This window comes from Lissotriton helveticus, chromosome 3_1 (assembly GCF_964261635.1).
Source record: "Lissotriton helveticus chromosome 3_1, aLisHel1.1, whole genome shotgun sequence".
NCBI lineage: Eukaryota > Metazoa > Chordata > Amphibia > Caudata > Salamandridae > Lissotriton > Lissotriton helveticus.
The window spans coordinates 372,058,492-372,082,043 of NC_136061.1; the positions used below are offsets into that span (position 1 = coordinate 372,058,492).

General features: G+C 45.6%; 1 protein-coding gene across 1 annotated transcript in view; it reads left to right on the forward strand.

The window, feature by feature from the left end:
• Positions 1-487: 487 nt before the first annotated feature.
• The window catches only part of LOC144822488 (TLC domain-containing protein 1-like), a 65,652-nt gene continuing 42,587 nt past the window's right edge, over positions 488-23,552 (forward strand). Inside the window, exons 1-3 of the mRNA XM_078680096.1 lie at positions 488-1,475; positions 1,572-1,870; positions 4,305-4,387. Of these exons, the coding sequence (XP_078536222.1) occupies positions 1,680-1,870; positions 4,305-4,387 (274 nt within the window). The 5' untranslated portion in view covers positions 488-1,475; positions 1,572-1,679. The remainder of the gene's footprint in view (positions 1,476-1,571; positions 1,871-4,304; positions 4,388-23,552) is intronic.

Below are 23,552 nucleotides of genomic sequence, written 5' to 3' on the forward strand. Positions count from 1 at the left end.
CTCTACTTCTTCCTTCCAAATTCTGCTGGCATGTATGTTGCACAGGCTCTTTTGAGTTCTTGCCAGTGTCACGTGTACCGCTGATATTCATGTGCATTAAAAAAACACCTCCCCCCACTACCTATGCACCTATTCCACGCACTTCACGCAGCCCAAGGCATGGTGTTAATCATACAAGTTAAACAATGCAGGCAAAGAATGCCAGGCTGCAGGCCCGAGCAACTCATCGAGAAAAAGAATAGAATATCTTATTCTACTGGTGAATGGACCTTGGGTGGCCCAAGCAGCTACCTTGGTGGGGGTTGCCCTCCCCCTTCCACTCTAGAGCCGATCCTACTTCTGGCTCGCTCCCCTCCCCTCCCCTTTCGGCTGAAGGAAGGAAGCGCTTCTTGACGTCTCTCCGAAGATGAATACCAGAAGGGGCCGGGCCGCCCGTGATGAGCACGGAAATAGGAACAGGAGACGCAGTCGTTGCCAAAAATGAGCTGGGCTGGAGAGTGAGTGAGCTGCACGCAGACCGAGGAGTTCAGCGCCAGGCTCGTGGCTTTCACTGGAGCGCGAGGGCGGCCGCCGCCCCAGGGCACACAGTGAGGGTGAGGCTGTCCCAGGGCTCACATTGAGGGTGAGGCTGCCCAGTGCCCCAGGGCACACAGTGAGGGTGAGGCTGCCGCAGGGCACACAGTGAGGGTGTGAGGCTGGTGTGAGGCTGCCCAAGGGCACACAGTGAGGGTGAGGCTGCCTCAGGGCACACAGTGAGGGTGAGGCTGCCCCAGGGCACACAGTGAGGGTGAGGCTGCATCAGGGTACACAGTGAGGGTGTGAGACTGGTGTGAGGCTGTCCCAGGGCACACAGTGATGGTGTGAGGCTGCCTCAGGGGTCAGGGCACACAGTGAGGGTGTAAGGCTGCCCCAGGGCACACAGTGAGGCTGCCTTAGGGCACACCGTGAGGGTGTGAGGCTGCCCCAGGGCACACAGTGAGGGTGTGAGGCTGCCCCAGGACACACAGTGAGGGTGTGAGGCTGCCCCAGGGCGCACAGTGAGGGTGTGAGGCTGCCCCAGGGCGCACAGTGAGGGTGGCCTGGGGAACCGAGGACCGTGCCGGTTTGAGGGTCCGGTCAGAGTGCGCCTGAGGGCCCAGCACATGATGGTGAGGAGACTGTCGAGTGAAGGGGGGGAGAGTTGCCTAACTGATAGCGAGACGAAGTGAGGTAACCCGAGGACGTAGGGACCAATTAGAAAGAGCCGGCGAAGCTCTACATTATTTGGAGCTGCGAACTCACCTGACTCAAAAGGCAGCCCGAGGGCCCGGCAAGGGGAGGGTCGGGGTGAGGGAGTCGTCAGAGAGTGGGAAATGACTACAGAACTCCGGAGCAGAGGGTAACAAAAGGGCAGTGGATACATTTGGTAGGATCAATATTCTAGTTCAGAATCCACCCCACTTGATTCAACGACTAGAAGCACGACCCTCAGTGAGGCAGGAGACAGACCTCAGAGACAGCGCAGAAGCACGACCCCCAGTGAGGCGACAGACAGACCTCAGAGACAGCGCAGAAGCACGACCCTCGGTGAGGCGGGAGACCTCCGAGACAGCGCAGAATCACGACCCTCAGTGAGGCGAGAGACAGACCTCGGAGACAGCGCAGACGCCGGGCTCTCCGGGAGCTGTGCGCTGTTCAGCATGGTGCTGTCTCACTCCCCTACGCTGCTCGTGGCGGGCTTTGCCCTGACTTTCAAAGTCCTCAGCCGGCTCCTCTGGGCTCTTCCGGTGCCCAGGTTGGTGGAGAAAGACTGGACACGGACTTGGCGGTGGAGGAACCTCAGCGTGTCCATGGTGCACTCGGTGGTGACCGGCCTCGGATCGGTGCTGTGGTGAGTCTGTGTTTTATTGGCATTTATATAGCGCTTTCTACGCGCGGCGAGGCGCTGAAGCGGCTTTAAACAGGCAGCGTGAATAATAACGGGATCAGAGCGCAATAGATAGGAGCTCAGAGGTTCTGTGTTGGAAGAGGGAACAGCGAAAGCTCTGGGAGGGCCTTTTTATCGAGTACAAGAAGTCCAGATACGGGTTCCCTATGGTGAGAAAAATACAGAGGAAGAGTGGGAGCTTGCTGTGCTGTGTAGTCGTGTACTTGTAGATGTTGCACTATATTGTACTGAGTGCGCATGGAGGTAGAGGAGAGACTGTGCAGCCAGGGTATGGTGGGGACGCTCCTTATGGGTACAGTCCACAAGTCATTAAAAAAAAACAGAAGTGGGAGGATTAGCCAAGTTAGGCAGTATGCAAGTGACATCACAGAACGTGACATCAAGGCGAATGACAGCAGATGGCACCATGGGAAGTGGCGTCAACCCACGATCTCACAAGAAGTGATATCAGATCTTAAGACCTCACACATGTTTAGTAGGTCTATCATGAATATATTTCAGTGCATTACAATAATTAACAAGTTAGATTTTGCTTTGGGGAAGTAACGCAACACTGATGCAAAATCTGGTCCTCAACTTATTTGCATTTCTTTTTTAAAGCCCTGCCACACAGAAATATGCAAAACTAAGACCCCTGGCAGCAAATCTGTCCTGCTTAATTGGTTGTAAAGTTTGCCTTTTAAAATATCTTATAGTGTTAAGACACCTGCTGGAGAGATCTTTGTTGGCCAGGTAAATCTCAGGGAATAATAATAATGGTAAGCTAACCATTGAGGTTAACTTACTTGCTGGAGAGATTTGTGTTTTGTCTCCAGTTTTAAATCAAAGTAGCATAGACTGTTAATGGCTCCTGCAAAGCACATTTTGTAACACGCAAACAACAGTATTTTATTTTATGTAAATGGATAAGTGGGTTGCTGGTTTGAACCCATATTCTTTTGTTACTTGCAGATCATAAAGCATAATCCTTCTAATATAGCACAGTAAGCTATGAAAGACATGTGGCTCCTACACTTTGTAACCCTCACTGTCTTATGCAACACATCCTGTACATAGATTTACACACATATGATTTGTCAATGTATAATGTGTACGTGTGATATAAGGTACTCTGACACCCTGCATTTGGATGAGTAGCACTATTGCACTATAAAAGAATTAAAACAAAATAGTGGTATTTAAATTATTTGTGTAGCTATTGAGACAGACCAACACATCTAACATTCTTTCAGTGCATGCATACGTCTTATCGCGTCTCTTTTAACTACCTGTGAGTGATAAGCTGTGTGTCTTTGTTTCCACTATTCAACAAAGGGAGGAACCAAGAGGGCTATTTTTAACGGGGGCCAGTGTATATGCCCTGGAGCTATATCAACAAAAGAAGGATACACTGTTCCCCAGGGGAGGGAGGATAAATGAACCTATACTACGTGAAGTGCAAAAGGGGTCGAGGGGAATCCCCCTTTCGGAACTAAAACCCTCACACACACAGCAAGCTAGGTGTCATGCTTCATTATCTGGGTTTGCTCCTCGTCAGACTGGCGCTGCAATGTCTGACGGGCTCCCATGAAGGGGCTCTTTACCGGAGATCTTTTGTTCCTGCCACTTGGTGCATGTGGGTGTGAGGGCTCTAGTGAGAGTGTAGACATGATCAGTGGGTGAGTTTAAAAAAAGGTTAATTAATCCACTAAACACATTTTAATAGGTGGTTAACTACCTTTCCATAGAAACAGTGAGGTGAGGTGACTGTTTTTAAGGAAAGGTAGTTAACCACCTATAAAAATTTGTTTAGTGGATTAATTAACAAAAGATCTCCGGTAAAAAGCCCCTTCATGGGAGCCCGTCAGACATTGCAGCTCCAGTTTGACGAGGAGCAAAATCCAGATGATGAAGCATGACACCTAGCTTGCTGGGTGTGTGAGGGTTTTAGTTCCGAAAGGGGGAATCCCCTCGACCCCCTTTGCACTTCACGTAGTATAGGTTCATTTATCCTCCCTCCCCTGGTCATTGCTACTCCTGCCGAAAGAAGACAATGTGCAGGTGCTGCTGAGTGTGTCCAGGTGTTTAAAAATTACACTGGGTACACTGGGAAAAGTTTAGTATATTTCTGTGGAGCCCAATCTCCTGGCTGGGTAGATGGTGCCACCTTGGGAAAAAAGTGGGTAAACTCCGTCTACCCTCAACTTGTGCCCTGAATGAATGTGTGTGCACAAGGATATGACTATGTAGATGTTTTCAATGGAAACGTTAGCCCAAAGGGAAGGGAGGGGCATGAAAGGACGCAATGTACCCGAACTGCAACTTCAAAAAGCGATGTTATGCACCAGTATTAAGAACGTTGTTCCCTAATACACATATCATCCTGTATCCCCATTAGTGTGCTTCAGGTGCCTGAGTTACTGACCAACATTTCAGATGGCTATTCCACACCTGCCCACCTGCTGACCTGCATCTCATCGGGTAAGACTGGCTTCTCGTATAGTAGGCGTGCGCAATTCCACATGTAGTGCTTTTTAAACGTTGATAATAAAGGAGCTATCTAATAAAAAATAGAGGCCAGGGACTTAATATCACTACACAAGCCAAGTGTATTATGTTTATGATCTGGACTATCCACAATGCAGACCGTCTCACCCATCGTCCTTTCACCCCAGACGCCGTTCTATGGTGGCTCTATGATTATATTGTTTCCCTAGTGTTTGTGTCTTGCCTGTTGACCCCAGGGAGGACAGGGCAGACAACCGTCAACTAGCTACATTGTAAGGTGCATTTCCAGACAGCCCAATGGGCCGGTCCATTTAAAATACCCTTACCCCCTAATCCTCAACATACAAAGGGTCAGAGAAAGGACACTGGAGCAGAAACTTGCACCTATGGCAGAATTGTCCGAGATCCATTGACCCACTTCTCTGCCATCTGTCCTGCAAGGGAGCAGGCCACGAGGTTGAAGACCCAGGCAACAGGACCGCCTTTGAGATTGCTTACTTTCATCCAGAGTTAAGTAGAAGATACATGTTGGATTCTTTAGTGGTGAGATCTGCAAAGAACATGCTGCGTCCCCCCTGTAGAGACAAGCTGTGCCAATCCTTTTCTTGATTGTTTCACTTTCCCTTTGCAGAATCTGAAGAAAGCTTACAGCAGGGGTCTCTAACTTTTCTGTTATGAGAGCTACTTATGATCCCCAAAAAATCCCAAGCTACTAATTAGTATTGCAATAGTAAGCACATCAGACGAGATTCTGCTTGTGGCCTCCCTGTATTAAATTACCCACAATGATCACCTCTGCATCAGGCAGATTAGCCATCAGTAATGTAAAAAAAAGTATGTCAATTTGGATGACTTTACATGGGTAATACATAACAGCCATATCTTTAATGCCCGTGGCACTAAAATAATAATATTAGTAATAAGCCTCCGCAACGTCACATGATTTATAACTCAAACATCAGCTGTAAATATATTTTGAAATTCAACAATTAGGTTATGAGTCCTGAAAATAATCACATTCTTGTTTACATACAAAGTTTTTCAAATTTGGTATACATATATTAATCTAGTCAAGCAAAAGCTTCTAATTCAGTAGGCAGGACTGGACACAGGCAAGCTACTTCTAGGCAGCTAGAGAGCTACCACTTGCTCACAAGCTACTCCTTGGAGAAGCCTTGTTTACAGCCTATTAACAAACCTAAGAGCTAAGGAGTTATGTCAAAAGTAAAACACACTGGTAGAGACCCTGAGTTTATGTGTAGCTTCAACATCGAATAGCTGGAAACCTAGTCCCACCAGTCCTCTGACCGCCACAGGTGGAACGTAAACGGTGGGAGAGGTTTCACATTCCCCCATGGGATGTTGTAGGGTCACAGCACCAATCACCTCAAATTCCTTTTTTATATAAAAATATCAACCATTAGAGCTTTCAGTGGGATGAACAAAAAATGAAGGTGTGGGTCACCAGGACATAATGTAAAAACAAACAAGCATTGGCATTGCCAATAGGTCTCGCATTTGTGGGACCTTATAAGTATTTAGTTTTGCAGCACAATATCCTTGTTGCATAATCGGATATTGTGCTGCAAAACTAAATACTTATAAGGTCCCACAAGCGAGACCTATTGGCAATGCCAATGCTTGTTAACAATAATGTTTGCCTTCCCACGTGGAAAGTCAAATCCCAGGAAGCTGAAAATGAAGCCATGCGTCGATGAACCACTGTAGTCTGGCAATGGTTGTTCGCTGTTTCTGCAGCTGCCCTCCCTCGATTGCTGAACTATCAGAGAGAGCCAGGCTGAAAGCTGAAAAGCAAGGAAGATCAAATGTAAGGTAAACTCCTTAAATGCAATACACACCGTGCTGAGAAGTGTGCAGATACGGGGTACATGCAAGCTCGACAGGCTTCAACACTTGCATCATTTAATAGAAGCCGTTTCATTTCATGAGCTCTCTCTCAACCTTGAACCCTGTGCTCGCCGAGGCAGCAGGCTCGCTTGTGTTGTGTTGGAAGGCGGGGTAGGCGGGGTAGGCGGGGGTTGTTTGGAGAGAGCTGCTGCTTGCTAACAGATCACAGCGCTTAATGCCTAAACAGCGACGAGGATCAAGCAGTTTGACATGAAGCTGTTTGGGTGAAAATGAATCACTTATACGACTCATAAAGGTCGTGTAGATGATTGGGAGAAACAGTACTACGAGACTTGTGTGTTGTAAGCCAACAAACAGTATCTCATTTTATGGCTTGTAAAAAAAAAAAAAATGCGTGCGCCGGGAAAGGAAGGCAGAAGGCAGAGAAGAGGAGGGGGGAGGAGAAATGCGACACGGCGGGCAGGGGAGCGGCGAAAATGACTAATTAGGGGAGGAGAAGCCGAGAAGCCGCAGAGCGCACGCTGGGCGAAGCCCTTTGATGTGCTCTGCGGCAAATGGAGGGAGGCTGATGCGCGTTCATGTTTGAACACGTGGTTCACATGAACTTCATGAAAACGCCATGAAAACGCCAGCAAAAAGCTGGTGGTTTCATGATGTTTTCGCCGCTTGAATTCTCGCTCCGCTCGATGCGCATGCGCGCATCGATAGGTCGCGAGACCTAAAAAAGAAGTGGGGTGAGCAACCAACGTAGGCAGTATGTAAGTAACATCATCACACATGACAACAATGCGTGACATCACACGTGACATCACAAGAAGTGGCATCGCAAGACGGGACATCAGATCTTCAGACCTCATATATGTTGAGCAGATCTAGCATGAGTTCTTCTGAGGGCAGTTTAGCAAGTCTATCACAAGTACGTCTGAGCGCATTACAATATTTAACAAATTAGATTTTCTGTCAAGGTTTTGCCAAAAAAGTGGCGCAACCCTGACGCAAAATCTGGGCCTCAGCTTATACATTTCTATTTTTAAACCCTGAGTCAAAGAAATTGGTAATAAGGAGAAACATGGCACCAAATTTGTCCTGCTTAATAAGTTACAAAGTCTGCATTTCAAAATATCTTTTGGGGTTAAGGCATCCACTGCAGAGATCTTTGTGTGGCCAGTAAATCTCAGGGAATAATAATAATGGGAAGATAACGCTGAAGGTTAAAATATTTACTGGAAAGATCTGTGTTTTGTCTAGTCCCAGTTTTCAATCATAGTAGCATAAAGGATTATTATGTCTCCTGCAAAGCACATCATGTAACATGCAGACGACAGATTTTTATTGTATGGGCATGAGTAAGTGGGTTACTGATTTTAACTCAGAGATCCCTTTGTTACTTTCAATTCATAAATTGTAATCCTTCTAATATAGCACAGTGAGCTATAAAGGGCATGTGATTCCTACTTTGCAACCCTCATTGTCTTATGTAACACATTGTGCACATTGATTTACACAAATATGATTTATTGTCAATGTATAATGTGTACGAGTGATGCAAAGCACTCTGATGCACTGCACTGGGATGAATAGCACTATAAAATAAATAAAACAAAAACGTGGTATTTAAATTGTTATTTATGTATATACTGGGGCAGACCAACACATCTGACATTCTTACAGTGCATGCATATCTCTCTTTTAGAGGGACTGTACAAATGTTGAAAGTATGCCTCTCTTAAGTGTACTTGTGAAGTAATAAGATGTGTGCTATTGTTTTCATTCCATTTCATTTGCATCTAGGTGTGAGGCTCCAGATAGCTCCCAACCTGGCTATTTCAACAAAAGGGGGCCTAATGGCTCCTTAAATCCGGCCTCTGTTTTATACCCGGCCGGAATTTAAAATTACAAAGCCCCCTACATACTCATTGTTGCTCGGAATGAAACCCGACAATGTGGGGGCGCTGCTGAATTTGTCCGGGAGTCTGAAATTTACACCGGGAGGAGTTTATAATATTTCGGTGGTGGGGACCAACTTCTTAGCAGGGTAGACTGTGTCCACCCTGTGAAAAGAGAGTGTAGACGCCTTCAACCCACCTGTACCCTCGACTTGTACCATGGGGGCCTCTGAAAAGTGCGTGGCTTAAGAGGTCTATTTAGGAATCCTTTCCAATGCTTATGGCCTTTGTAATTAAGGGTGTAGCTTAAAGAATGTAAACTAAAATCGAGTGCATTCTATTGCATGCCACCCGACCAATATTTTGGTGCCTCTTTACGTGTATTCTGTTACTGAGATCAGTGGAACGTGCAGTCTTCCGAGTATCATAAACACTCTTGTTCTTCCCTTCACATTACTTTCCTCTAGCTGCTCTGTGAGACACTTTTTCAAACCTACTTCTTTCTGGCGATCTCCATTTGCATATTCCACACCTCATCTCTTTCCTCATCTGCACCCTCTTTTTACTCTCGCCTGTAAGTACTGCCTTGCATTTCTTTCATTTGCCTACCTGCTACACACACCACACACACAGTGCACCTAATCACTGGTAAGCACTGCATTTTCATTTTTTTTAGCACTGTAAATATGTTGATAGTTGTTTACCTCGTTCTCACGTGTCAGAATCACAATTGCAGTTGTCATTCACGACCATTGCTGTGTGCATTCTGCAGACAGCGAGGCCAAGGACTGGATGAGTATATATTCTGAAGTGAACACCTTTATGTCCAACTGACAGACACTGTGGAAATCTCGCATTGTCTTTTGCCTCATCTCCAGGAGGAAAGTCAGACATGCTTTATTATAAACAACTACCCACAATTTGAACTAACACAGAGAACAAAAGGCGAGCCAGCTCAAAGTAATTAATATGCTGCATGAATAAACTCGCAGAAAACAACATCCTGGGAAAAGCAAATAATCTTAGGAAGGTAAATTGTGGTCAAATGTGAAATGTAAACGAGACCTACCTTGTTGACATGGATTAACATTATAATTTTTACAGTCAATACAGTTTCAAACTTTACTCAGCTAATTAAAAAGCAGCCATAACAGTACATAAAACATAGTTAAAACATCACAATATAGCAGGATATAAAACATGATTCATAATAAGATATAATACAGATCAATAATCTACTACTCCCCCTGGCCAATACAATCTAATACATGATACTATTCCTTGAATTGATAGCCTTTAGAATAAAAACAGCAACGTTAAAACACACTTAGTCATCATTTAAGAATAACAGATAATGCAATAATTTGCAGTTCCTAATATTCTGTGCAATAAAAAGCGGTTTAAGATAGCGGCACCTATAACCAGAATAAAACCTGCAGAATAGTATAAAATGCATCGTGCTCTGCTTACTTATATCATCTCTTGGGCAAGTGGTCGATTCAGGTGGGCACAACTTCATTGTGGAAAAGGCTACCAGATGGTGCACAATACCAAGCCGACTCCTTGTAGGTACATATTGGCGTTGATTTATAATGACGTGGGACAGATAACATTGATATCCTTCCTCCAAAGAAAGAGACCTATACCCGGGGAGTGTTGTTTTCATGTAAATGTATGTAAATGTATTGCGACTTATATAGCGCACGTATCACCCGAAGGTATCAAGGCGCTTGCTTAGGGAACCCGTCCTGGTATTCCCCTGCGAGATACCCCGGCAGGGAATCCACAAGGTGAAAGCCAGGCATCCCGCCGCGAGGGGCCGTAGTGGAGATTAAGCAAGCTATTGCCCAGAGTCGCAGAGTGTGACCCCGTGAGTTGAGTAGGCACCGGAGCGAGAATTGTTGAGTCTGTGGAATTTTTTAGCCCGGAGCGAGAATTGTCGAGTCTGTGGAATTTTTTAGCCCGAGACCCACCAAACTCATTCTAAGATCCGTCCTATGCCTAGTAAAAGTAGCTTTAATCAAATTCTTAGTAAGTGTCAAGGTCTTCAGATGATCGTCCCACACTCACAGTTTAAAAAGAGTTTTAAAGGTAGAATTAATATTTGACAACCACGAAATACGTGAGACACTGACCAAACTTAAACAATCTAAAATAATCAATTAGGGGAAACTGGTCTCTGATCTTGACCAAATCGAAAACCAAAGGAGCAAATGCTTAACCAAAAGCAAATCCTGTAAATATTGTAGTTCCAACTCTTGATGGACAATAAAGTTAGAAGCAAATAAAAAATCTGAGATTTTCATCCGCGGTAGGGGGCGAGGCAGGGATGCCCTCTGTCCCGGTTCTTTTTTGCTCTTAAGCTAGAGCCTTTGGTGAGCTGGATCCGGAAGGATCCCATCGTGAGGGGGCTGAGATGGTCAGAGGACTGGAAGAATTTTTATCTCCCTATATGCGGACGACATCCTGCTATACCTAGCAACACCACGAGTATCGATCAGTAGAGTCCTCAACATATTTACCACCATTGGCAGTTACTCCGGATACACCATTAATTGGACTAAGTCGCTGACCTATGTATTACAGGGGAAGTTCCCGCCCCTGCCTAGGGGATGTAGCGTGACAGAGGCGGCGGACAGTTTCAAATACCTTCCCAGTGACCCTAAATCATACTATGATCACAATCTCCTACCACCACTGCGACTCCTTAGAAGGGATGTGGAGCACTGGAAATCTCTCCCGCTCTCTTTGCTGGGCAGGGCCGCACTTTTTAAAATGATGTCCTTGCCTCGATTTCTATACGTTCTACACAACTTGCCTGGTCCTGTTCCTGCGGCATACTTTGTGGCCATAGAGAGTGAACAAAGAATGTTATTGTGGGTGAAAACGCCACGAATATCATTTCCGAAGTTGGTACGGGGCTGGTATGATGGGGGGATAGGCCTTCCAGATATTAAAAAATATTACTGGGCAGCACAACTACAGCTCTCAACCAGGGTATGTACCGTCCACACGATGACCCTGGATATAGAATGGACAGATGGCTTCTGCCGGGTGGGTCCTCCACCAGGGCACTTACTCTAGATTCACCAATCTAAGACTGACCGGACCCATGTTACACTCGGTCCAGACCTGGAATACCACACATAAAAGTCTAGGATGGGACAAGAGAATTACGCAGACCACTCCCTTGTGGGACTCGTACCTGCTAGGAACCCTTCGGAACACCAAGGGATTTGACAAGTGGGATCTAATCGGACTGTCTCAGGTGGGAGATATGTGAAAAGAGGGTAAGGTGAAAGAGTTCTCAGTATTGCAGTGAGAATATGAACTCGCAGGTTCAGAAATCTTTAGATACTACCAGGTGCGACATGCCGTAAATACAACTATACAGTTAGGGGAGGCACTCCCTGAGGCAACTCCACTGGAGGACAGGCTACTAGATGGGTATATACCTAAGAAATCTATTTCCCTCACTTACCGAAAGTTGATCAATTATGCCCCTGATCCCCTAGGATGGCTCCAGAAAAAATGGGTAGTCGACCTATCAGAACTGGATGATGAAGATTGGACGGAGGTGCTCGCCTCCCCTAACGAAGTCGCAATTTCATCACGACTTAAACTGGTGCAACTCAAAGTTCTCCATAGAGTATATTTTTCGGGTCCAGCTTTGGTTCACATGGGATATAGCGAAGTTATACAGCTGTAGGAGACATTGTGGTAGTGAAGGTACGTTCCAGCATATCCTGTGGGAATGTCCCAAAATAAGTAAATACTGGACAGATGTTCTCAATTGTATGGGGGAGTTCTGGAACTGGATTAGACCTTAGAGGCCAAAAGGTATCTTGAATGTATGGGAACCGACAGACCTGAGTAGCAAAGAGAGGCCCATGGGACATATGGTAGTCAAGCGTAATATTGCCAGACTGTGGGGGGCAAGTGAAGCCCCAGGCCTAAACTCATGGAAAAAAGACATGGACTGGTGCATGTTTCGAGAAAAAAACGTATATGTCTCCTGGGGATGCCCGAAAAAGTGGTCTCAAGTATGGGCCAAATGGAATGCCTATCGTGTTGACATTTGTACCCGCCCCCTCCTGTTACCCCCTTACATTACTGGATGAACCTGTACAGAATAATCATGGTGAATATTGACCTGACTAACTGTCATGGGGTTGGGATAACATCTAACGTAACAAAGCTTAAATTAGTATGTGCTAAACACCTGGTGCTTGAATATGTACATGTAAAATGTTTTTCTACAATAAAAAGATTTACACAAAAAAATAAAAAATAAAGTTAGAAGCAGAAGTGGGTAGACAGAGTAAACATTTAGTAAAACTAGTCCCCTCAAGTTGCAGTTGCTTACTAGACGTATACCCCCAAAGGCCGGCACCATAAGTAGCAGTATATTGCTACCATTTCTCTAATTGGCCTGCTGCCCAACTTAGAGGAAAACCTAAAAATTCAATTTTTACTTCTGCCCATTTTAGCTATAGCATTAAGTACTTGTTGGGCTCTGCAGCCATTGCTCGAAAATAGGACTCCCAGATAACAGAAAGAGTTTGCACCATCAATAGGTGTATTATTGATGTAAAAGGATCTATATTTTTTGGGGTTGTGCCCGCAGATCATTTTAACAGTTTCGGATTTATTAATCAACATACTCCTTGAGGCCATAAACTCCCCAAAGGCATCCAATGATTTCTGTAGGCCAACCGGGGTCCTAGATAGCAACACAGCGTCATCACCATATAATAATCCTGGAATGGGATGCCTGGCAACACAAGGAGCATCAGCTTGAATAGCCTGTAAAAAAGTATCCCCCCCATTGATGAAAAGAGAAAATAGTAATAGGGCCAACACACAACCCTGTTGTATCCTCCCTCCACTTTAAAGGAGGGCGAGCGTTCACCCTGTGGTCCGTAACGTACTTTGCTTCATAAGTTTGAGTACTGGCATGCCCAAAAATTAACAATTGCAACTGAAGCACCAAGGAACAGAAATGTTGACTATAAAATTGAGTGGTCCACTAAGTGAAATGCCCTACTTAATTCCGCAAAACATAGATAGGGAGACCCCGGTTTCGCCCAGGTATATTTTCCTATCAACATATACAAGTCAACTTGCTCTATTGTACCTTGACCTTTTCGAAAGCCAAACTGAACTGGAGATAAAACAGCATTCTCCCCAACCAAATTCTCTAGCCTCCTCGGTAACTCTATGCTCATAACTTTTACTGAGGAGTCCAGAAGTGAGATAGGGTGATAATTTTTGGGGTCAGACCGGTCACATATCTTATAGATTGGCACCACAGTAGATATACCTCATGATGGTTGAATTATGCATGTCGCAGCAGCATTGAATACCCTAGTCAAGATGAGTTCCCATAAATCTATGACTGTTTTGAATACGTCCACAGGGACCCCGTCGGCTACAGGTGCCCTTCCCCCAGAACTTTCTCTAAAAGTTAGAGATACCTCTGCAACAGAAATATTCAATAAGAGAGGGTTCTGGCCTAAGATCATTGCATGGAATTCTACTACACCCTCCTTAAGTTTACATTGAAAATGGCAGAATAATGTACCACCCAAGTTTCACTTCACAAGGAACAAATTAATTAAATTCTGGAGTGTCATAATTTTTTTAGAAACAGGGCATTAACCGTCTTCCAAAATGTGAGTTTTACAGCTACAGACAGCTTAGACCATACCTCTTCCTGAAGGGGTTTCTTCCTTGTGGCAATTGCCTTTTTATAACCATTGCAGAGGGATTTAATTAGCACATTATCCCTAGGTGAACTATGTAAGGCTACCTTAAGGCGCCAAGATGCCAGAGTACATGAGTGGTCAAACCATCCTTTTATGTTTACCCGAGAGGGATGCTCTTCACGAGTCAAAGATTCATTAATATAATTTACTATATGATTAAAATTGTCCAATAACACATGGGGAGCTACCTCATCATTTAAACAATAATTCAATTCCGTAATATTTACTAATTAAAATGTCACAAGTTAAACTATGTGGGTCAAATCCTGCCAATTTGATTCTCAACCCATTAGGCCATGTGGGAATGATACTACTAACTACAGATGGAATTCACATTTTTCTTTCCCCGGAATAGGAAAGGCATCATTACGGGGTTATGGTCACTGTTTGAGGTCTGGACCACGTGTGGGGTACTGCACTTATGACTTGCTTAAGCTGACACCGCAATATGATCAATAATCGTGGCAGCATTTCTTCTCCTAAAGGTAGGGATTAAAACTCCATTCCCTCCCCGTTTGTAAGTCAATTGATGCAGATCGTATTTATTAATAATTAAATTAAGGGCGTCCCCATACTCATTATGGCAAAAGTGAGTGACACCCTCCCAGTCTTGATCAAAGAGTCCACACGCGGAAGATGCCACAAGGGAACAGACCTGGTGGTTAAAATCTGCCGCCCAAAGGATCACAAAATTGGAACGAATATGGCGGAGGAAAGCTTTCAAACCCAGACCAAGGGCATGGGCCACCTTGCTACACATACGATCAAACACATTGTTGTATAAATTAATTAAAACCAGGTCATGCTCTCCCTTGATAGTAAGCCACATCAACTAGGAAGGGGGTCCTACCATTAAGCTATTTTAATAATTACAGGGAGCCTATTAGAAATAAGAATCTGTAACCCTCTCTAAGCCCACACTGCACAAGAGGGTATAGCACCTAAACAGTGTGAAGAAAACTCCTCAACATGTATCAGATTCACACTCCATGTCTCCTGTAAACAAAGAACATCGAGGTCAGCTATGGTACGTTCCCCTTCTAGACTTCCGATCTTATTTGATAGCCCATCCACAATCCAGCATGCAAAGTAATAACAATCGTTCATGAGCTGATTAGTGAACCTAGAGACTAGATCAATAAGGTATACACACCTGAGGCTAAGGTTAGTACCATGTATAACATTAATGGCAGATTCAACACTATCAAAGGACCCAAAAATGCCATTGTTATTACAGAGACCATTACCAGGTAATTTAGGATTAAATTAATCCTTCCTAGTTTTAGCCACGCTTACTCCCACAGGATCTTCCCTGCCCATTCTTACTTTAGGTATAAGATCCGTAAGTCAGTCATTATTTTGGAGAGAACCCAGCACTTGAAATCTAATAGACACAGCCAAGGGGGAAGCCATACGCTCTCTGTAGTTTATGATTTCATTTATTAGTATTGTTAGGACGGTGTAAATGATGATAAAAAGTTCAATAGACAAAGAGCCATGGTACTAGCAAATGGTGAAGACAAGGGTAATTTGATCAAAACTTCCCTAGCATGGCTTGGATGGAAAATCTTTATAATAATACAATCGCCCCCTAAGAGTTTTCCCAAGTGGCCCAACCCACCCCACTCTCCTGACAAAATGTGGGAGCACGCACAGAAGAAAATAGGGTATTCAAGTTCAGCCAATGTACAACATTGTTCTTCAAGGTTACGGTGGATTCTTGTTGTCCTGGATTCAAGGGGGGCACATTGACCAAAAGAGCCACATATGGATAACATGCAGGTGGCAGATTAATAATTATAGGGTCACAAATAGACAATCTACCAGAATTCAACAGTACTTAGACCAGGGATCTTCGGGTTCAGAAAATTCTGCGTCTGGTTGTCCGAACAGAAGAGGAAGTTCCACTGTTGGTTATCCATGGCTACTAACTGTGTGCACGAGGGGCCAGGTATTGAGGCGGTCCCCAGTTCTTTCCCACGTACAGACCCCTCACTAACTTACCCAGGTATCCCCCTATCCTAGAGGGCACCTTACCAGTAAGTTGAGTCCTAATAGGATTAGAATTAAAGACAGAGCTATTCTCACCTAAATTAATAGGGGACCACTCCTCTATAGTCTCACTGGCGCTTGCCGTGCACCTAGTAGTCATAAAAAAACAAAGGAAAGTTACTTTATCAATTTTCTCTTCCAAACACTCCAGCTTCTCCTTTAGTGGTAAGACCATATTTTTAATAACCTCAACAAATGTACGTAGGGCAAATTCCCAATGGGGCTCATCCATAGGAGCAGAATGATTGTCAACCCTAGTCCAAAGTGGTACAGCAGGGCTTTGGTTAGCGGCCACTGCCCTCTTCGACCTCCGCTTGCATTTGGCCTCTGATGATCGTACCAGGGAAGTGGGGGCCTGAATGGTGGGGGGGGGCGGGGGAGGTGCTGTCTCTGGTATTGCCTCTGATTCCCTGGGCAGCTTAAGGGAGGTATGACTGTCCTGAACGTCCTGATTATCACGCGACCCACTAGTTAATACTACCACTCCCAAATCAGGCTCCCGCATTACTCCTCATATGGCCACTTAGCCCACTTGGTATGGCCATACCCAAAGATACGAGACGCTTGGCCAAATCAATCTCTTTAGAGATAGCCCCCACAGCTCTTGCCAGAAAACTATCAATAGTTGTGCGTTTAGTATCAACATCATCCTTGGTCCCGCCAACTTTACGTTTCCCATGTTATCGAGAGAGTCCACACAAAAATAAAACACAGTCACTTTGGTTCTCCTAATTAGAAGCCCACGCCAGATCGCTTGACTCTATTAGTTAAGAGAAAGTCGAAAGAAAGTCACATGTAATGTATCAAGTCACTAGCAATTTAATTCCATTTACTTCTATGAGGGTAAAAGTGAAGAATCTAGCTGTATGTTGCAGAAGAAAACAGCATTACCAAAATAACTTGAGGCCAAGAGGATAGGCCCAGCCCAGCCTTGTCCAGGCACGGACAGTCGCAGATGTCCCTGTCCTTTGCCCGGGCATGGCCTGTGTGCGTCCCATGCCGCGGGATGACTGCTGAAGGGTTCCTCCCCCCGGCCTCAACTGGGTCATATGGAATGTGGTGCTCCCTGGGACTCCAAGTCCCACTGGGAGTTGCCAACAACAGGCATGACTTAATGACTTAATTTGTTTCACTCACGATATCCCTTCCTGGTCCACCAGCTTCTTCACTTCCTTCAATGTCTCCTCCTCCTCATCTATCCCGCATGGACAGCGGCGAAAAATTTCCCCCTCCACTAGCTTTAATAGCGTTCTCACCATTACACTTTACAATAATGGCACTGTCATGATACAAGCTACAGACTCCTGTCTTTCTCTCTTTGACCATCTCTTCCACGCCCTTCGTCCAACCCATACAACTATGATCTCCTTGGATTCTCCTTTGAGCTCCTCTCCTGACTTCTCGATACTTTATCAAGCTGCATTCCCGGGAGTCACAGGCCTACCCTTTGTTCCCCCCTACTTTTGCTCCCTCCTCTTCCACTCTTCCCCCTTCCCAATTGGTTCCTCCCCCTATCTTGTCTACCTTGCCTCCGGCATCCACTCCCCCTCCCCACCCTCACATGCCCGATTCTCTAACTCTTTCGCCTCCCCCCTAATCCAACCAACCTCCCCCTTATTATTCCACCTGTCTTATAACCTGGTCTACCAATCAACTTTCCTTACCTCCCCCCTTCCCTCCCCCTTTCACTTCATCCCTTTCCGCTCTTCCCCATCCCCTAAATTATTCTCTTCCGCCTCCCTTCTCTCTATAACCTCCTCTCCCTCTTCCTTTGCTTCCTAACCATGTCTCCTTCCTCAACAAATCCTTCCTCATCTCCCCCCCACTCCACCTGTTACCTGTCCCCTTTCAATCATTGTTCGTAACCTACAGTACTTGTCAAGCACCTTCTCTCTCTTCTCCCCATACTTCTGGCCTTCCTTGGACCACCCTCCCTCCCCTCTATACAGCACCCTCTCCTCTCTTCTCCATGTACCTTTGGCATTCATCTAACCCCCTGTCCTCCCTTCCCTGTTTAGCCTCTTCTCCTCTCTTCTCCCCTTTCCTTTGGACTTCATTAGACCCCCTCCAACTCCTCAACCTTTCCTCCTATTTATGATCTCTAATCTTCCCCTCTGTTCAACACCAGTAAAAATATTTCTCTTCCCACCACTGTTTTACCATCCACTCCTATTGCCCACCATCTTTCCCCACCTTCTACCCTTGCTCCCCAACTCCCCACCCATTCCTCCACCCCTACCCTCCCCCTCTCCCTCTGCACTTCCTCCCTTATCCCGTTCCCCCGCCTTGCCTCGTCCTCCCTCACTCCCTGCACTCCCTCCCGTTTCCCGCTCATCCCTCCCTCCCCATCCTCAATCACCCTCTGCACCACCTCCTCTATCCCATTCCCCCACCCCTCCCCGTCCCTCCTCTCTCTCCGCACTCCCGTCCTTATCCATCGAGCCACCAAACACTCTGTGCTCAGCTCTCCTCTCCCTGGAAAATAAACTAGATTCTCTCATCTCTTCTATTTCCCAGCTTGTAACATCCATCTCACTTTTAAGCACCAAGATATCCCCCTTCCCTAATATCCTCCCGAGGAGTTCCGTGCTCCCGCACCCCAATAAAGCCGACCACAGTCTGACCTACAGACATCTCCAACCTACTAGCCAGCTACAAGACCACCAGCGCCACTCTCCCTCCACCTTCCTCTCCTATTAATTCTACGCAGTTCACTATTCAGACCATCTCCTCTGTCAGAACCTACCAGCGTCCCTCTTACCGGGCACCCTCATTCAAGAATCTTATCCCTATCTCCCTTAACAGCCTTAACACCCCCATCACCAAAACAGTTGCGTCAGAGCTTGACTGCTTGCTCCACAACTGCAGATCTGCAATCAAACACATATTGGAAATTTCTGACATTATCACCCTCCAGAATCTTGACATGTTCTTCCTCACTGGTTTAATGACGCCTCTCATACTTTGTTTGATCTTCTGGTTACCACTGACTACTCTATCCTCAGAAATGACAGATCAAACAAAATTGGGGGTGGTGTCGCTATCATCTTCAGGAATTCCCTTCAAATGAAAGCCTTCCCTACCACCCTTTTCCATACATTCAAATGCCTATCCCTAGAACTTCAAATACATCATGACTCACCCTTTGGATTCCATGCCATCTACCACCAGCCCGGTAACTGCTCTTCCTTTGTGGAGGAACTCACTGACTTCATCAGTGACCAATTTTCTCAAAGTGACACGCAGATCTTCCTGGGTGACTTTAATCTCCAATGGGGCTCTTTAAAAGACTCGGCTGCTAACATGCTTGCCACCTTTCTCTCAGCCAACGTTCTCTTCCAACATTGCTCGGAAACCACTCATTCCAAGGGCTCAATTCTGGATCTTGTTATATCCAACGCAGACCTACTGACTACTGCTCCCCCCATCCATGTAGACTGGTCTGACCACTTGCTCGTTCCCTTCTGTTTTTCTCTTTCGCACGTTATAACTCTCGGCCAACCTAAAAGAGCTACTACCTGGTTCCCCAACACTAAAAAACATTGATCTTGACACTTTTTGTGACTCTGCAATGCGTTCACTTCCTAGACTTGACCCTAACGTTTATGTCAATGTTCTCACCGCTCAGTGCCTCTCAGTCCTAGCAGTTGAAATCGACAATGTCGCTCCACTCCAAAGCAAAAGGAAAAGTTTCCTTCTACCTCCAATCTCGCTCTGTTACGTTCAGCAAGATCCAAATACCACAACCACATCTTCCATGAAAAAGCATCACATTTCAGATCCCTCCTTGACTCAGCCAAAAAACAGGCCCCAAAAACTTTTTGACCTCATCAAAAACCCAAACTGTTCTCCCCTAACTACTAAGCCTGAGGACTCCACAAAGAAAGCAGCCGATTTCGCTATTTTCTTTGATGGAAAGGTCAAAGGTCAAAGCACTGGTGGATCAAGTTGCCCACCCCACTCCCTTTGAGGAGCAGAAATCCTGACGTCATCTCGGAAGTTGACCTCCTCAAATGCATCCTCGAAACCAAACCATCCAACCACTCTTCTGACCCCATCCCTAGCGTCTTCACCATCAATTTCTACACCCATACTCTCTCTTATTGGACCAGGCTAGTTAATCTCTTCCTCAGTCAAGGCTCCCTCCCCGTTGCCCTTAAATCAGGACAGGTTACCACTCTTCTATAAAAACCCTCCGCTGATGCGACCTACCTCAACAATTTCCACCCTATCACCACCCTCCCTTTTTTTTCGAAAATCACCGAAAAATGTGTTGCAAAACAACTTTCCCTACATATTATGGACAATAATCTCCTCGACATTTTCCAATCTGGCTTCATCCAAAATTGCAGCACTGAAACATCCCTGCTGCAAGTGATTGATGATGTGTTGCATATACTCGACTCTGGGGAATCGTGTCTTCCGATTCTTCTAGACCTCTCTGAAGCCTTTGACACTGTTAATCATAGCACCCTCCTAAACACTCTTCAACAGAGAATGGGATTGGATGGCATAGTGCTTAAATGGTTCGCCTCTTTCCTCTCGGACAGATCCCAAATGATTAAGATAGCGAACAGTCTTTCATCTACATTGGCTGTAGGTCAAGGTGTCCCTCAAGGTTCTAGCCTAGCACCCACTCTGTGTAATCTCTGCCTGGAACCATTAGGGATCCTCCTAAGCAAATCTGGGATCCAATACCATCTTTATGTGGATGACACTCAAATGTACCTCATTTGAGTACACGATCTCTCATTACTCGACTCTACTCTCAACTCCATACACAACTGGATGTTAGCGCACTAACTCATTCTAAATCCCGCCAAAACTGAATTCCTCCTCCTTTCTACCTCTCTCTCACCCCTTCCCGTTCAATCATGGATGGATCAGCTGAATTTACTCAACAACAAACCCATCATTGTCGACAGCGCTAAATCTCTAGGTGTCATTCTTGACAAAAGACTCAACTTAATCTCCCACATCAACTCTATTGCCAAGAACGCACGGTACCAGTTGCGCCTTCTGTGGGGGATCCGTCGGTTCTTCCCTGAGAAAGACTTAAAAACCTTGGTACAATCGCTGGTTCTCTCAATACTGGATTATTATTGAAATTCTCTACCCAAATCCCACCTCTCCCCTCTCAAATCCATCCGCCACTCAGCAGTTCGCTTCATTTCAGGGTCTAAACGAAGTGACCACATCACTCCTATTCTGTCCTCTCTTCGATGGCTCCAGATCAAGGCAAGATCTATTTACAAAACTGCCTGCATCACACACAAAGTCTTGCACACGTCCTCCCCTCGTTACCGGGCAAATACATTGAAATTGTCCAGAGGCTCTCGACCCTCTCGCAATGCGGAAGAGTTTCTGCTTGAGCCCCCGTCTTCAAAAGGGAAAGATCGATGGCGCAATCCTTCTCAGGCAATGCAGTGAGAATCTGCAATTCACTTCCCCCATTGCTCCGTGCCTCCTCCTCTACCTGGATCATCAAACCTGATGTCAAATCTCTTCTCTTCCAAAGACACTTTCAGAATTAATAGGCTTAACCTAGTGGCAGTGTGTTAAGTATTTGTGCAACAGTTCAAACGGTAATAAAATGAAAAACACCACACAAAAAGGATCCTACACCAAGTTAGAAAAGTGCATTACATAAAACAAGGCCAAAACGACAAAAATCCAATCATTAGAACTGGAGATATTTACTTATAAAGATGTTTAATGAAAATAGCCCCAAAAAGCACAAAGCACCAACTGAGGTTATCTGGTCACGCCGGACCGGGAAAAAGTCAGGGGCCCAGTTAGTTCCACTGAATAAAATGCCTTAAATCCTATTTTGCAGTGCATTGCCAAGATCCGCGCTAAAGACATATTGAGCAACTGAAGTGGTGTGTTGGTTCCAAGATGTGGCATGCCTGAGATGCAAGGGCTTGCTTCGTCATCAAGGATCCCATCAGCGGGACTTGTAATGCAAAGTCCAGCATCGAGGATGCGGTGTGCAGTCGGGCGATGAGGCAGTACCCCAGAGCTGCAAAGCTGCAATGCAGAGTCCAGCATCGTTGTTAAGGCTGCCGTCGACAAGGGATGCAAGGGACTATGCCAAGGATGCGTCACGCAGTGGTGGTTATAAAGGTGTTTCGTGTTGCAGCGGCAATGGGGGTTTTGGAGATGGATCCACACAACAGCATAAATGAGTCAGTTCAGCTCAGGATTGCGCTGTACAGCAGAGAAGATGTGTCGGTTCTGCTAGATCTACAGAGGCTGGCAGAACACCTTAGGCCCACTACCAAGGCTCCAGGACTAGAGTGGTAACACGTGGCAGCGTAGACTCACAGATGGCAGAGTCCAGGCGCAAATGCAAGGTTGTTGGAAGCCTGTTGTGCCCTGAGGCTTCAGATCAGGAGGCCAGCCAACTAGCCCTTGGAGTCACTCTGTGTTCCGGGTTCAAGAGATAAAGGCCCAGTCCTAGTCACCTAGGCTAAAGGGCAGCAGTCAGTAGTTCATTAAGAGCAGAAGTCCAGCAGAGTGTCAGTCCTTTCAGCAGCACAGCAGTCCTTCTTCCTAGCAGGGTTTCCGCAGACCCAGAAGTGTACTAAAGAGTTGGTGCCTGAGGTCCAGCATTTATGCACAGGTGTGCCTTTGAAGTGAGGAGTAGCTTCTAGAGGCATGCCTTTAAAGTATGCAGGTGCAATGGCCCCGGCTTCAGACTAACTTCAGGGGGTAGGCGGCCCTTTGTGTGGAGATAGGACATAGACTGTTCAAGTGTAAGTGGGGCTGGGCCCAGATCCTCTTACCCATCCTGCCAGTGATGGCCCATCCAGTCACACCTCAGCTCCCCATTGTGTGTGTTTGTCTCGGAGGAATACACAAAGCCCAAGTGTCGGCTATACTCAGTCATGTGATCCAGAGACAGGCTGCAGGTACCAAATGGCTTGGGCAAGAAAATGGGAACTTTCTGAAAGTGACATTCTCACAATAGCAATTTAGAATCCAACTTTACCATAAGTTAGGATTTTAAATTGTGATTCCAGAGACAACAAACATGAACTAGTTACCTATTTCTATTTGTAAATTGCACTTTTAAAATGTAATAAGGTAATTCCAGTGATATTATATGGGGATGTAGGCCTTGCAGTAGTTAAAAACAAATGTAAACATTTTTCACTATCAGGATAAGTAAAATTTGAAAGCACATGTCCTACTTTTTAAGTAGATTGCACGTTGCCCAATGGCTGTAAAGGGCCTACCCTATGGGTGATTTATATGTATCAAAAAGGAATGTTTTGACCTAGCAAAAGGTTTACTTTGCCAGGTTAAAATGGCAGCTTAAAACCGCACACACAGGCTCTGCAATGGCACGCCTGAGACATTTTTTAAGTATTACTGAAATGGGAGGCACAACCAGTGCTGCAGGCCCACTAGTAGCATTTCATTTACAGGTCTTGGGCACATGTCATGCCACTTTACTAGGGACTTTCAAGTAAACTAAATATGCCAATTGGGTATCAGTTAATGTTACCATGTTTTAGGGAAAGAGTAGAAGCACTTTAGCACTGGTTAGCAGTGGTA